This window comes from Sceloporus occidentalis, unplaced genomic scaffold (assembly GCF_023333645.1).
Source record: "Sceloporus occidentalis isolate IW3139 unplaced genomic scaffold, rSceOcc1.0.p SCAF_232, whole genome shotgun sequence".
NCBI lineage: Eukaryota > Metazoa > Chordata > Lepidosauria > Squamata > Phrynosomatidae > Sceloporus > Sceloporus occidentalis.
Window position 1 is genome coordinate 1,151,841 of NW_028317212.1, and position 15,229 is coordinate 1,167,069.

At 43.1% G+C, this 15,229-nt stretch overlaps 1 protein-coding gene across 1 annotated transcript in view; it reads right to left on the reverse strand.

Moving 5' to 3' along the window:
- LOC149276682 (CUGBP Elav-like family member 4) overlaps positions 1 to 15,229 on the reverse strand; it is a gene marked incomplete at its 5' end in the record, with an annotated part of 59,758 nt that overhangs the window by 22,243 nt on the left and 22,286 nt on the right. The window contains 5 exons of the mRNA XM_089503433.1: positions 868 to 948; positions 2,607 to 2,669; positions 7,821 to 7,970; positions 12,221 to 12,368; positions 14,576 to 14,719. Of these exons, the coding sequence (XP_089359559.1) occupies positions 868 to 948; positions 2,607 to 2,669; positions 7,821 to 7,970; positions 12,221 to 12,368; positions 14,576 to 14,719 (586 nt within the window). The remainder of the gene's footprint in view (positions 1 to 867; positions 949 to 2,606; positions 2,670 to 7,820; positions 7,971 to 12,220; positions 12,369 to 14,575; positions 14,720 to 15,229) is intronic.

Genomic DNA, 15,229 nt, shown 5'->3' on the forward strand with positions numbered 1-15,229 from the left:
CCGGGAAAGTCACCCAAAATATCACATGACTGACAGCAACGGCATTCTCACCAACCGACATTACTGTATACAGCGCTGGGGGTTATATTACTGTATACAGGGCTGGGGGGGTTATATTATTGTATACAGCGTGGGGGTTATATTATTGTATACAGCGCTGGGGGTTATATTACTGTATACAGCGCTGGGGGTTATATTACTGTATACAGCGCTGGGGTTATATTACTGTATACAGCGCTGGGGGTTATATTACTGTATACAGCGCTGGGGGTTATATTACTGTATACAGTGCTGGGGGGTTATATTACTGTATACAGCGCTGGGGGGTTATATTACTGTATACAGCACTGGGGGGTTATATTACTGTATACAGCGCTGGGGGTTATATTACTGTATACAGCGCTGGGGGTTATATTACTGTATACAGTGCTGGGGGTTATATTACTGTATACAGCACTGGGGGAGTAATTCCCAGGTCCACCCGGCAAGGGTTTCAGTGAAAGGGCATCAGTGTCTACAGAACGTGACTGCTGGACATTCCAGGGTTGGCATCAGACCTTCAGCGAGAAACCAGGGTACCAAAGCCTGCCCAATGATGAATGATCCCCCAAAGCTGGAGACCCCATACACTTTGCCCTAGTGAACCACCACTGCATTTAACCCTCTAAAAACAGGTCCCTCGGAACGTTAATTCAGACTAAGAGTTCTAGAATTTTGCCGTTATGCTTTTAATACTTGTATTAATCATGGAAATTGTGTTTTCGGTGACCTTAACCCCGTGCGTGCCAGCGAACCAAACAGCGCGTTGCAAAGTGGGGAAAAGAGGGGTTAATGCGGAGACAAAATAAACTTGCAGCAGCGACTCACCTTCTCTCTGTTGCTGTGGAATCATGGGAGGTGGTTGGGGAAACGCTTGACTGATCTGGCCGTAAGCGGCAGGATAAGCAGCTACGGGAAGAGACATGGGGAGAAAAGTCGTCAGTGAGGGGCTATTAAACTCTCTTCCCATCATAACGAGATCGTCTGGAATATTTCCCGGGTCACTCGCCACCACTTGTGCTCGTTCAGTGGGAAATAATTGCGAGTTATGCCGGCTATAAATTTGTCACGGGCCGTGACACCGATTGTGCCAGCTCTTCTGTGATGGGCTAGCGGCACGGACTCGAAGCTTTCTCGCGTATTGTAGCTTTGCCCCAGGATTCCGAACGGGAAAAGAACGGGGAGACGGGCACATGATGAATGTGCGTGACCAGTGACCGGGGGGGGGGGGGGGCTGTCGGAAAACTGTGATAATATTTATTGAGTTAGATAGCGCCGGCATATTCCGCTGCGCTGTACAAGGGCATAACAAGTAGTGGTCAAAGGCACTTACAATCTCTAAGGGTGTACCAATTTTAGCCCCGCACTTTGCCCGGGTCTTCTATTATAAATATCTGAGAATAATGTTAACCCTTTAATAGCCTCCAACAAAGATTGTGTGGCTTGCTAATGGTGGAAACCAAATGGTTCTAATAATGGTCTAATTTCCCCCTGTGTCCTCCTCTTTAAATGATCTGCCAATCAAAAGAGTATTTGCAAACGATAATGAATTAAGATAATTAAGTTCAGAGGAAGGGGCGGGGGCAACTACATATATATATATATATATATATATATATATAAATGGATTTAACAAGGTACAAGAGGGGAGAAATGTTAGAAGAATCAGGCCAATGGCTGAAACACTAACTTAACGATTATCCTTAACCCAGTCACCTGTTTTAAAGCAGGACCCAGGATATTTAATGGAGAAATCTAATCATCAATCACTGCAGCATAAATGTGTATTTTGCTCGATCTATTTCAAAGAGCCTACAGAATTCGGGGTAACTGCGCTAACGGCAAACGTAGCGTATATACATTGTGTGTATAGATCAAGAGACAGAATTGGGAATTTATAATATCTCATTTGTATTACATCATCCTCTGGCACCGTATGCAAATGACCTTCTTCTGCAATGGGGAGTATTTAATTTGCATACGTGACCTATTTTGTAATATGACCTCATGAGAAGCGTATTTAGGTAAATTGCTGTACTGGTCCCAGTTTCTTACTGGTATTCTTGCGGTGATAATAAAATTGCGTTATCTTTGCTGCCCTCTGCTGTTGGAAGCTGAAATTACCCTTTTTTTTTCTCTTTCTTTGGGGTGTACGGGGCAGCATTTACTGTCTGATCAATAACAGGACCCCAAGGACTGCAGACCGATACCCCAGAACCTGCGCACCGCATAATGCGTGATTTTCAGAAACATGTAAAAATGGCTATTTTTTATGTTTCTATTACATAGCTCCCAACAGTCTCACATTTTTGGGACTGTCCCAACAATGTTCTGGCTGTCGGTCCTCCCAAGAAATATCCTTTAGGCAGTTTTTTCATGCACAGGGGCTGTGACGGGGCAATGGGGTGTCTATCGGTAATACAGCCTGTGATGTCACGTAACAGGATGTGATGACATCACTTGCGCAATTCAGCGTGTGAAAATTCTTTTTTTTATTTAGCATTCTCTTAAAAAATGAAAAGCACTGAAGGTAAAGGTTATTAGGAGAAAGTCTTTATACTAACTACCTGCATACTGCTGCACTCCGGCGTAGGCTTGCTGCAAAGGGTCTGCGGCGGTGGGGCTCTGTGCTGTAAAGACAAAAAAGTTGCAGTAAATCAATACGCGTCCTACATAGGATGGAACAAAGTCAAAGTTGACACTTTTCATTGGTCCAAGATAAAAAAGATGGGAAGTGACATAAGCTTTTGGAGTCTCAGAGGTCTCTTCTTCAGATAGAAGTCATAGAGAGAGCTTTTGAGGTCCCGAAAAGCTTATTTAATGTTACTTTTTTTTCTACATTGGCCGCATAAAAGGTACCAGCTTCCGATAATTACTCTATTTTCCTTGGGCTGATACGGCTCTATGCATTTTTTGTTATATATAATATTAGGAAATAGAAGAGCCGTAGAGAATGAGCACGTTTTATGTCTTCTTGGGATAAATGAATAGATTTTTTTTGGGATCCCGAATGGAACGCAGCATGTTCCGTAAATACATAGTTTGGGTCATGGACCACATTGCTCACAAACACATACATATATACACCCTATATAAACATATACCCTATACATACCCTATATATACACACACACACACATACCCTATATATATATATATATATATACACATATATATACATACATATACATATATATATATATATATATACACATACACCCTATATATACGTATCCTATACATATACATACCCTATATATATATATACACACACATATACCCGATACATAGCGTGTGAAGGGCTATCATACAAATTTGGGCTTTCCTAGATTCCGGGACCCCGTTTTTTATCCTAAAAAGCTAAAGAGACGAAGGAGAGGCAGATGATCCTCGAGGACTTTGAAGAGCCCTTTAATGCAATTATTCCCACGGTAGCCCAGAACGCTTCACGCTGCGCATGAATAAAAACATAAGCAGAGACCCATAAATACGGCGGCTTCCTCCATAATATTCATGTTCTTAATTACTCCCGGGAGAAGCTGGGATCACGTCTTCCCAAAGTCGTCCTCGCTGAAATGAAGACACGGAACGGAACTCTCTGACCTACTTTGTCTGTCTCAATGACACGACGTAGGGCAGGCCGGGTCCATTGTGCGGTTTGATGGCCCATCCGCGCATGTGACATTCACTTTAACAAGCGCTATAATTCAACCCGAGCGGGAAGACGCTTCCAGGAATGCGCTGCGCACGTACCCGCGGCTTTACACACATTTTCTTTATATATAGGCCAAACAAACGCGTCGGGATGCAACCCGTCCGCATCGTTCCATTTGACATTCAGAAGTTCCGAGTGTCCGCAAGGTCGCCGTTACCCCCCCCCACCCACCAAAAAAATATATCGCCTCTTTGAGTTCAATTTAAATCTTTTAGCCAACCTTAATGTGAATCGGCTGCCGTATCGCTCCCCGCGCCGAGCTCGCGGAGGACTTTGCTGAAATTTATGTAGATTAGAAATGCACGGGTGTCACGGTGCCACATTGCGCATTATTAAGATTGATTAGGACAGCTGACGCCGTGATTAAAGCAACCAGGGTTTACTGTTGTAATTAATTAGGCATTCACATACAACAATAACTCCGGTGACTGCTGATTGGAGATCCTGTGTTTAATGTTCACCGCATGCTGTTCAGGTGAGTCCTTCGGAAGTCAGGATCTATACAATCAATACGTCCGACAATCACGGCTTCCGGCATCATATGGCTTCTCGCATCTCGTTTCTTATAGAAGGAAAGTGAAGCCGGGCTCTATTAACCCAGTAATACCGAGGTTTCAAGGACACCCTACAGGTGCGGAATCTAGCATTAAAGGGAATTTGACATTCATAACAATCCCAAATAAAAGGACAGTCTAGTCCTCATAATTGTATTTTTGATGTTTGTTGGAGTTTATTTTGCAGGGGATCCAACGCATTTTACTGCATGCAAATCGGTGCAGGCGTTCTCTCATTATTGGAGATTGAAAAGAAGACATCTGGCTTCTTTAACTCCTCCCCCCGGCTGCCTCCACTGAGAGCAGGAAGCATACGTCGGTACACTTCCTGCACATGCTCAGTAACAGCATTAACAGTATTTAACTCCTCCCCCTGCTGCTTCTACTGAAAGGAGGAAGCATACGTCAATATACTTCCTGCACATGCTCAGTAGTATTAATCGCTGAAGATGTAGCCAATCTCATGCATGCTAGCAAACATCAGTGCTCAGATAGCATGTATGTGATTGGCTGCTGCTTCCATTGCTTTCATTTGGCTAGAATGACAGTTCTGCGGCAGGAAGCGTACTGATGAGTTCTCCCAGAATGCAGTAGAGGCAGCTGGGGGTGGAGCTAAATGAGACAGAAGAACTTCAATAACTAAGTATTGCCTGCAACTATTTGCATGCAGTAAAATGCACTGGGGTCCATGCGAAATGGGCTTTTATATGTACTTAGTAAGGAAGAGAGATGATTTTAAAAGTAGAACTACTACCACAACAAGAGCACATAGTCTTAAGCTAGCGGGGCAAAAGTTTAAAAGTAACATCAGGAAATATTACTCTACTGAAAGGGTAGTGGATGCATGGAATGGTCTTCTAGCAGAAGTGGTAGATGTTAATACAGGCGTTTAAGCAAGCAGGGGATAGGCATAAGGCTAAGCTAGATATAAGATAAGGGCTGGGACTAAGGAAAGTATTCTGAGGTTGGGCAGACTGGATGGGCCCAATGGTTCTTATCTGCCAGCACTTTCTATGTTTCTATGTATATGAGTAGAAGAGATGGAGTAACGTGTTCACTGAATATCTGTGCCGCATAGTGTGATAGAAAGCGGGATCACAATTATTTTGCAGAACACTGATCCAAAAGGAGAAAAAAATATAATCAAAGGGTGTGAGAGATAATCAAATCACAAGAGGGAGAGAGATAAAAGAGAAAGAGCAGAAGAAAACCAAGCTTGGGAAAAAGAGATAGGGGGGGAGAAGAAAAAGAAATGGAGAATAGAAGAGAAACTGGAGGGGAGAGACAAGTAAAGCGGAGAGCGGGGAGAGCGAATGTCTGCGTATGGGTACAAGACAGAATGTGAATTTATATAAGCTCATCTCAACATAAATATTCATATTTATTCAAATGACTTTAATTCCCCACGGACTCGTTTCAAGCTCTGGACGGGATGGATGCCAAGTTTCGCAATGACTTAAATAATATGTTGTTATTGTGAAGGTTTAACCTTAATTGAGATCGGTGATTAGGTAATGCTGACGATTATGGCTGGTTAGTATATTATTTGCATCTCATTTTTTTTTTTTTGGTGTCCACTCGTTTACGATGATCTTACCCAGAACCCTGCTTTGCTCTATACTTAGCGCTCTTACAGAGCAAGGGTTAAATTTGGCTGATAACGTTTTACTATAAGGAGACTATACTAAGAGCCCGGGAAACCGGGGTCACTCAAGGTCTTATGAAGCCCCCCCACCCCAAGGACCCCAAGGACTGCAGACCGATACCCCAGAACCTGCGCACAGCATAATGCGTGATTTTCCAGTGCAGATGATGGGTACGTGATTATGGGATTGTCTCAGTTCTATGGTTCCTCGAGAGGAGAAATACACAGAGGAAGAGTCAACAAGATGGTGGAGAAGTGTTTTAAGGCAGGGAGAGGTTTCGCGATGGACAAGGTCACCAGCGGCTTCTTAAAACCGGATCGTGTGCTCCAGTTGGGTGATGGATGTAGGGAAGGAGGCAGGTGGCAAAATTTAGTACATTGAGAACACGAAGATGGTCTGTGAGAAGCTGTGGGACCAGGAGTGGTCTAATACACCGGATAGGCACACGGCTCCTGAATCTAAGACGAGACCAACGAAAGTTTGACTCTCTACAGCAGAAACGACGGGCAGACTAGACTTGGGTCCATCTATTGTGGGGGCTACAATGCAGAAGTTTGCCCAGGGTCAACACAAGCCCATAAACCAAACACAGGCGTACCGTACGGATTCCTAAGAACGCCAAGAACAAGAACGGCGAGACGAGCAAACCCAGCATTCTAGAGAATCCACACTTTCTTCCTACAACGGTAGGAGCGCGACGGCTTTAAAAGGTTGATCTCCGGAACAACTTTCACCCGAAGCAAAAGGAAGCTACGTGTCTAAGTTTGCAAATGTTCCGTCTGTGTTTACCGGTAAAACTAGCAGTCCATGAAATGTGACATGTGGCCATCAGGGAAAGGCTTGACGGATATTTCATTTTGATAGCTATCCGAACTCACGGAACAAACGTCTTTAATCCAGCTGCCAAGACCCGGCTTAATCACCTCCATATATTACTGCCGGGGAGCGAGTGGGGAAGAATTCTACTCATTAAAATATCTAATATTCCGAGTTAAAGATGGTAAATGATCTCGCTCTCTCTCTCTCTCTCTCTTTTTTTTTTTTGCGCCTCTCGTTCTTGCGTGTTATGGAATACGGTTGATTGTTGCAAATGCTGAAGAATAATGATCCGGAGAGCTAATGAAATAGATCACAGCTGTGTAATTGTAATTTAGTTATTTTGGATCTTCTGGGATTCTTGTTAACTTTTTGTATGTTTTTTTTAGTTTTTTTTCCGCTGGGAATTTAGCCATAATAGATGATTGCAGAAGGCGTACAGTGAAGGGCGCGCTTTTTGTAGCGCTGCCAAAGTCGTGATTTTTTTTTAATTATTATTATTCTGTGTCGGCTCTGCCTTCGTAATGCTGAGGCGCTAAACACGCGCGTGTACAATGGTTAGTAGATAGTAAGCTCCTGGGGACACAAATAGGAATTTTGTTGGGTTTATTAAATTACATTTATTTGTCTCCCTTCAACAAACCCAATTTTGCTATTAAAAAAAGCTTTTTTTTTTGGTTTCGTTTTTTGCATTTGTTCGTCCCTTTTTTAAATTCAGGCAAAATAGCGATAATTCAGGTAAAATTGAAATAATTTCTTATTTTGCCGGAGCAGACCGGGTGAGTATTTGGGGCTGTCGGCCAGCTGCCCACTTGGTCTCTCCGGAGTCTTGATGATAGTAATGTCACTTTAGGGATAAAATGATGAATAAATCCAAATAATTTGAAAGGATTGGGGATGAATAAAGTCTCTGTGGTTGTTTTTTTTTTTTTTTTAAAACAACAGGACTTTGAGGTCGAAATGCGTCGGGGGGGCCCAGCGTCTGGTACAGGAATATGTGTATTTTTTAATTATTATTATTTATTTATTATCGATGCATTGTTTTGGTACCTGGGTAAGGGTGAATTCCATTCGCGAACACAGCTTCTGCGGAAGGCTGCCCGTTAGCCTGCGGGGGTAGCCCAGTAAAACCATTCACCCCAATTGGAGATGGAATGCTAGGCACAGCTGGTGCGGTGATACCCGGGGGTGTGCTTCCGCCTAAAAAAACAAGAGACAACAAGGCTTTAGGCTGCGGCACGGTTATACAGAGGTAGATCATTCTTTAAACATAAACCAGACGGCAATTTTGCAGCCATTTCTACAAAAATACATTAATAAAACACATAAAATATACATTTTTACATATAAAATTCTATTAAAAATATATATTTAGAAATATTTTGCATGTAAAATATATATATATATAAAAATGTTATTAAAAATGTATTATTGTTTAATATTTTGATTGTAAAATATATATTTTGCAAATAGAATATACATATAAAAATTCTACTAAAATATATTTTAAATAATTTGCATGTAAAATATACATATAGATATTCTATTAAAAATATATTATTTTTAAATATTGTGCATAAAAAAAATGCATCTAAAAATGTGATTAAAAATATATTATTGTTAAATATTTTGCATGTAAAATATGCGTATAAAACTTCTATCAAAAATATGTATTTTAAAATATATTGCATGTAAAATATATAGCATACATGATGTTTGCAGCTGGATTTCGGCAGGAATGGGAGGAGAGCGGGAATTGAATTAAATCATCTCTTCCTATTCAGGAAGTTTTGTAGAAAACATTCGGCAGAAAGTGGAAGCCAAACGCAGCGTTACTGAGCGGGAACTTTTTGCAGGAAAATCACACCGAGATTAACTTTGAGATTCTATTTTATTTTTTTGGCCTTTGAAATGATTGAAAAGTTCGATTCAGGAAGAAATTTGAGAGCCTCAGAGACCCCTAAGGGGTTACTCAACACACACCTTTATCAAGGAAGCCTTCTTCACATACATCCAAAGTCCAGATTATTTTTCTATATAAATTCAGAGGTTATTCAGAAATTCTGAAATACAATATTTTTACTACCTGTAATTTTCACTAATCTAGCTCTGTCCAGTTTGTAGTTTTTTGCCCCATAATATAAAATTTTCAGGCAGCTGCATATCAGCCGTTTGTATGATTCTCGCTCTGTTATCTGATCCCCGATCTACTGAACCCCCCGACTCCTTATCATACTGCCTGTGGGGGACAATAGAATGACTCAGTCTTAATCACCCAACCGGACTCTAACGACATCCGTTCTTCATTAGCATCGCCAAAAAGCATCAGCTTAGTGTGGTGTTTGAGCCGGGAAAGTCATCCAAAATATAATATGGTTGAAATAGTAACAAACAGAGGCCTCGAGGTCTTACCCCCAGGCCGGGGGTTATATTACTGTATACAGCGCCGGGGGTTATATTACTGTATACAGCGCTGGGGGGTTATATTACTGTATACAGCGCTGGGGGGTTATATTACTGTATACAGCGCTGGGGGGTTATATTACTGTATACAGCGCTGGGGGGTTATATTACTGTATACAGTGCTGGGGGTTATATTACTGTATACAGCGCTGGGGGTTATATTACTGTATACAGCGCTGGGGGGGTTATATTACTGTATACAGTGCTGGGGGTTATATTACTGTATACAGCGCTGGGGGGTTATATTACTGTATACAGCGCTGGGGGTTATATTACTGTATACAGCGCTGGGGGTTATATTACTGTATACAGCACTGGGGGTTATATTACTGTATACAGTGCTGGGGGGGTTATATTACTGTATACAGAGCTGGGGGTTATATTACTGTATACAGCGCGGGGGTTATATTACTGTATACAGCGCTGGGGGGTTATTACTGTATACAGCGCCGGGGGGGTTATATTACTGTATACAGCGCTGGGGGTTGTATTACTGTATACAGCGCTGGGGGTCATATTACTGTATACAGCGCGGGGGTTATATTACTGTATACAGCGCTGGGGGTTATATTACTGTATACAGCGCTGGGGGTTATAGTACTGTATACAGCGCTGGGGGTTATATTACTGTATACAGCGCTGGGGGGTTATATTACTGTATACAGCGCTGGGGGTTATATTACTGTATACAGCGCTGGGGGGTTATATTACTGTATACAGCGCTGGGGGTTATATTACTGTATACAGCGCTGGGGGGTTATATTACTGTATACAGCGCTGGGGGTTATATTACTGTATACAGCGCTGGGGGGTTATATTACTGTATACAGCGCTGGGGGTTATATTACTGTATACAGCGCTGGGGGTTATATTACTGTATACAGCGCTGGGGGTTATATTACCGTATACAGCGCTGGGGGTTATATTACTGTATACAGCGCTGGGGGTTATTACTGTATACAGCGCTGGGGGTTATATTACCGTATACAGCGCTGGGGGTTATATTACTGTATACAGCGCTGGGGGTTATTACTGTATACAGCGGTGGGGGTTATGCTGGTGGAGGGAAGTATTTCCACCTGCCTATATGGTGATATACTGCAGTTTCCACCAATAATTTTGCTACTTTAGATACACGCGAATCGCTGCAGGCAAAAGCCCCCCCCCCCCCCCGCGCGCCTTCATTTACTTAATGTTAATTGAGTACTAATTATTCTCACATTGTTCCACTTTAACCCCCCCGCTCCTGCGCTGCCTCTCATCACCTTCCCTCCAACGCACCCGACGGCTCGACGCCATGAAACTATTTTTTTACAACGTTCCAGGAGCCGACGTCTCTTTGGGATCCTAATGACAGCTGCTTTGCTTGCGCAAAAAAAATAAAATAATAAAACAATTAATATTATATTATATTTTCCTTCATCAGCCAAAAAAAATAGGAAGAGAAAAAAAAAATAGGAAGAGGAGTGAAAATTCCCCTCTCTCTTATGTTGGCAGAATTCTTTTTTTTTATTGTCGGAGCTGACGTTACTACCTTGATGTGATAGTTCCTTGTGAGAGCTTTCACACTGCGCTGTATACGGGATAAAAGAAAGTGTTATTCTGAACTGTCTTGTCTTCCTCGTTCTGCTTACTAAGCTCAAACTCTGCCTTCTGCTTTCTTTATCTGATGTTTGCTGTTTCAGCATCTTTTTTTTTCCTTCCAGGATCTAAAATGGAGCCACAGTTGTCCTACTTGACTCATCTTAAGGAGGTTATATCCTAAAAACCTTTTTATTAATACAAGAATAGCCCAATCTACCCTTTTCTATGTAGATAAGTGAAACAGCCTCCCAGCAGAAGTGGTAGAGGGTAATACGGTGAGGGTATTAAACATGCATGGGATAGACATACGGCTCCTGAATCCAAGACGAGACCAGCGACTGATTTGAGTCTTTACAGCAGGAGAAACGGGCGACTAGGTGGGGGCCGAATGGGGCCGATCTGCCGGCAGGTTCTATTTATTTTCTGTCCGGAATTCTACACTTTTGACAGAAATTTCTAAAAACTTACAAACAGCCTAACAGGAAGTAACTGGAATGCTGAGAAATATTATTTCCTGCGCGCAAGCATTGAACTATTTGGTGAAAATTTGAACAGTGCGCTCTAGGGGCATAACTGGGAACTCCGCTTCTCGGGGTCACCGTGGAGAAACTTTGGGCAAGGGAGCGGCGTTGAGGCGCGCCCACTCCCTGCCCACTACCCCTCTTAAAACAGGCAGATTTCGATGAGACCGCCCCCCCCGCATTTCGAAATGGAAGGGCTCCGAGTAGCCAGAGCCTTGATTGCTCTCCAGGTATGACTAGGGGTCTCCAACAGGTCCCGCTAAAATCCCATCTGCTTGGGTGATGAAGACTGAGCCATTCTACTGTTTACCGCGGCTAGCATGATGTGTCAAGGACGTTGGCCCATTTTTAAAACGTGCAACTTTATGTAATTGTACAAAAACCATGGAACAATAAATATTCTCTATCGAATCCTTATGGTAAATTTGCTCATATCTGGATCTCTCCTCCACCCCCGGCCAGTGGCTCCACGGATCGATACTTGGCTTAAACAGGAGATGTAGATTATTAATGATTATTGGGGCATCCATCTTGATGATAAACTCAATTCATATTCCTACCAAACCACCTTACTATGGTGCGGTTCTACAACATGAGTCCAAGAGGACCTCTGGTGGCTTTCTGCTAGCTTGGCCATCCTTGGTGGACCTACTCAAGAACATGAGCTCTTGTCTGCAAATAGGCCAACCTATACCTCTATAGTTCTGCTGCAGAAGTAAGGTAATTCTCCGGAGGGACTTATTGAAGATGGTATGGAACATGGTAATGGGCATGGCTTCCATTTTATAATTATTACAGAAGACGACCACATAGGGTTATTCCCCACTTTTCACGAATGGACGTGTTATTGCTGGTTTCTTGACCTCGTTTGGGAGAACTCACCTGATGTTGGAGTCATTGGTGCAGCTGCCAGGCCGTTCATGTTGAGCGCTGCCATCTGTTGCATCTGGGCGGCTGCGAATGCAGCCATGGGATTCAGGTATCCGCCTTGTGCGACGGAAGCCATGATGGCGGCCTGCTGCTGCATCAGCTGAAACAAAGGCAAAAGACAAAAAGTATCATGCGTTACCGGCCGGGTCCCCACCCCCTACAAAGACACCAGTACCAACGCTTATTGGCCGAGAGAATCAACGGGGCCGTTTACCCGTCAACCAAAACAATTGGAAAAGTAACTTATTACTAAAGTATACATAGAATTCTATCAATAATTCTGTAGGGAGAGTCTAAAAACATTCAAGCAAATGTATAGATCAAATGGATTTTAGATTCGAAGGTCCACGTTCCACCTTCTGAAGAACGTAGGTGGTTGGAAGAATAAATATTTACAATTTTCAACGTTTCCTGTTATTTTTTGTTTCAGAATATCGGATGAGTAGAGTGGCTGGCTCTGCTTTTAGTTCCAATCAGATGTGCCGTTTCTGCATCTGGTAAGGGCAAGCGCAAGCAATCAATAACCTCATCGGGCTCCTGCCAAGGTAAAAAAAAAAGCAAGGCCCGGGGTCTACTGGAGCGCGTCTCTTGCCTGGAACTAATGAAAACTTTTGCATTCTGGGACACGTGCTTTTTTTTTTTTGTGTGTGTGTGTTTTAGGCACCAGGCGTGCCGGGGCATCTGCACCAGATTGTCATGTTTATTTAAAAAAAAAAAAATCACTCGGTGCCAGGCTTTGCTTCAACGCCAAGACTCACTCAGCTCCTCCGAAACGCCTATGATTTCTGTAAAGCCTCCAGCAACGCTTATCCTCTGCAATGTGTTCATGATTTATTGTAAAAATAAACTGTATGGGGGAAAAAAAGGTACCAAGAGTGGCTCAAAACTTTTGAAAGAGGGCACCAGGCGAACGCCTAGGGTGGTAGGTCCAGAGGGGGAGGCAAGATAGGTAGCCAACCACCCCTCTTGGACGATCAGGCTCCTTGCAGCTCCAATGTTCGATAGGCTGGTTACAAGCAAGATGACTGATCACACTAACCGACACACTAACACCATGGAGGACTGTGCCGACTCAGAACAGCCCCCCCATAGTTCTACTCCATCTGGCGCCAATCAGATGATTGGAAGTAAATATTTTGGAAGCCCAGAGGCCAAATATAATTAACTAGGGGTCCCACCAAGTTTTAGAATGGTTTAGAGATGCGGTTAGCAGCGGACCTTGTTTTTTAGCCCATGCAACATAAACAGCTCTGATGTGCTGCCATCTAATGGAGGGATTGTGCAGTTGCGCTTAGCACAGTTGTTTGCTCGATATGCTACAAATCCGACGCACATGGCATACGATAAGAGAATCGAGAAAGATCACAGTCACGGAGTGCATCGCCCAAACAAGCTTTCCGGAAATTCTGACAAGGATAGTTAAGAATTTCAGAGCTAGCGAGAGGGGTCGGGGGGGGGGGGCGGTATGTAAGGTTATGGCTTGTTATTTGATCTTTGGGGACTTTAGATGCCAGGTCTGCTAATGCAGCTGGAATGGTTCTCGTCCAAAGATCTAGAGGGAAACTGTCTGCTCTCTCTGAGAAGTCACTTCTTGTCACTCGGCAGCGTGTCACGAAATATTTGACGCTCTATTGGTCTTGGATCTGTAAACAAAATTCTCTGCAAATAAATAACTCTTAAATGAGCGACAGGAAGAGACCTCATTTCACAGCATGACGACGAGTCACAAAGTATGCTTTTGGGTTTTTCACGCAAATTGCCTCATTTCCCATAATCCCTCAGCGCAGGCTGCATCGGAATCCTCCCGTCAGCCCAAGCAGGAAGTTGTAGGCCGCTTCCTGTTCTCTCCCTGCGTCAGCCCAAGCAGGAACTTGTAAGCCACTTCCTGGTCCCTCCCTGCATTGTTTTAGCGGATGGTCCATGAGCCTCTAGCCCCCTAGGTCCCTCCATAACGCTATTATCACAAATATCTCAAGAATGTCAGACTGCTTCAAAATATCAAGTGATCTTATCACCATGGCAACCAATGAAATCAGATGGATCATTCCACTGGTTGCAAGGATGATAAGCAATGCCAACATTGCTCTTTATAATTAACCCCTTATGTCCCCCCAGGAACCTCAGCTACTTTCTGTAGAAAGTGACATCACTGTACATGCGCAATTCATAGGACCTTCGTCAACCTGATACTAATTTCGCTTTAAAGTTCCATCTATTGAGGGGATTTGCGTGGGTTTTTTTATACAGATTTTTATAGAAAATAGATATTTTATTAAGAATGTATCGGGCTATTAATAATAAACTTACTGCTTGGGCATAGGCACCGTACGCTCCGAACTGGATGGCCATGGGGTTAAACATTCCCATCTGGCCGGCCATTTGTTGCATGCGTCTCATTGTCCGTTCCTTATCTGTGTCCGCAAACTTCACCACCAGACTTGAAGAGGCTCCCTAGGGTGCGAAAAGAAAGTGGGAAAAAAAACCACGTTATTTCCACACAAAAAAAATTACGAAGAAGCTGAACCATTGCTTAAAGGGTTAAAACCAATACGATTGCTTCAATCCGCGTAATTTCTTTTTTAACCGCCGCAACGCTGATATTGATCGCGCTCCTAATTGCTGCTCATCGACGTCGGAATATTTTTAATGTGTACAATTCCTGCTAAGTCGACCCCCTCCCGTCCCGGTCTTAATTAGACCGCGGCGTTTAGTTAATTAACCCTGATCTGCTGAGCTATTTACTAAGCTGGGTCTGATGATTGCAGCCTCGTTAGACCCGCATGTCAGGAATATCTGGCTGGATGATAGCGAAAGTGCCTTAGGTGTTATATATACATAGAGAGAGAGATATAGATATATATATATATAATGTAGGGTGTTAGTTACAGGTGCCTGTTGATTAACCCTTGAAGGACTAGGAGGGAATGTCATGCAATATGCTCCAGTTTCTCTGTGTTTTTG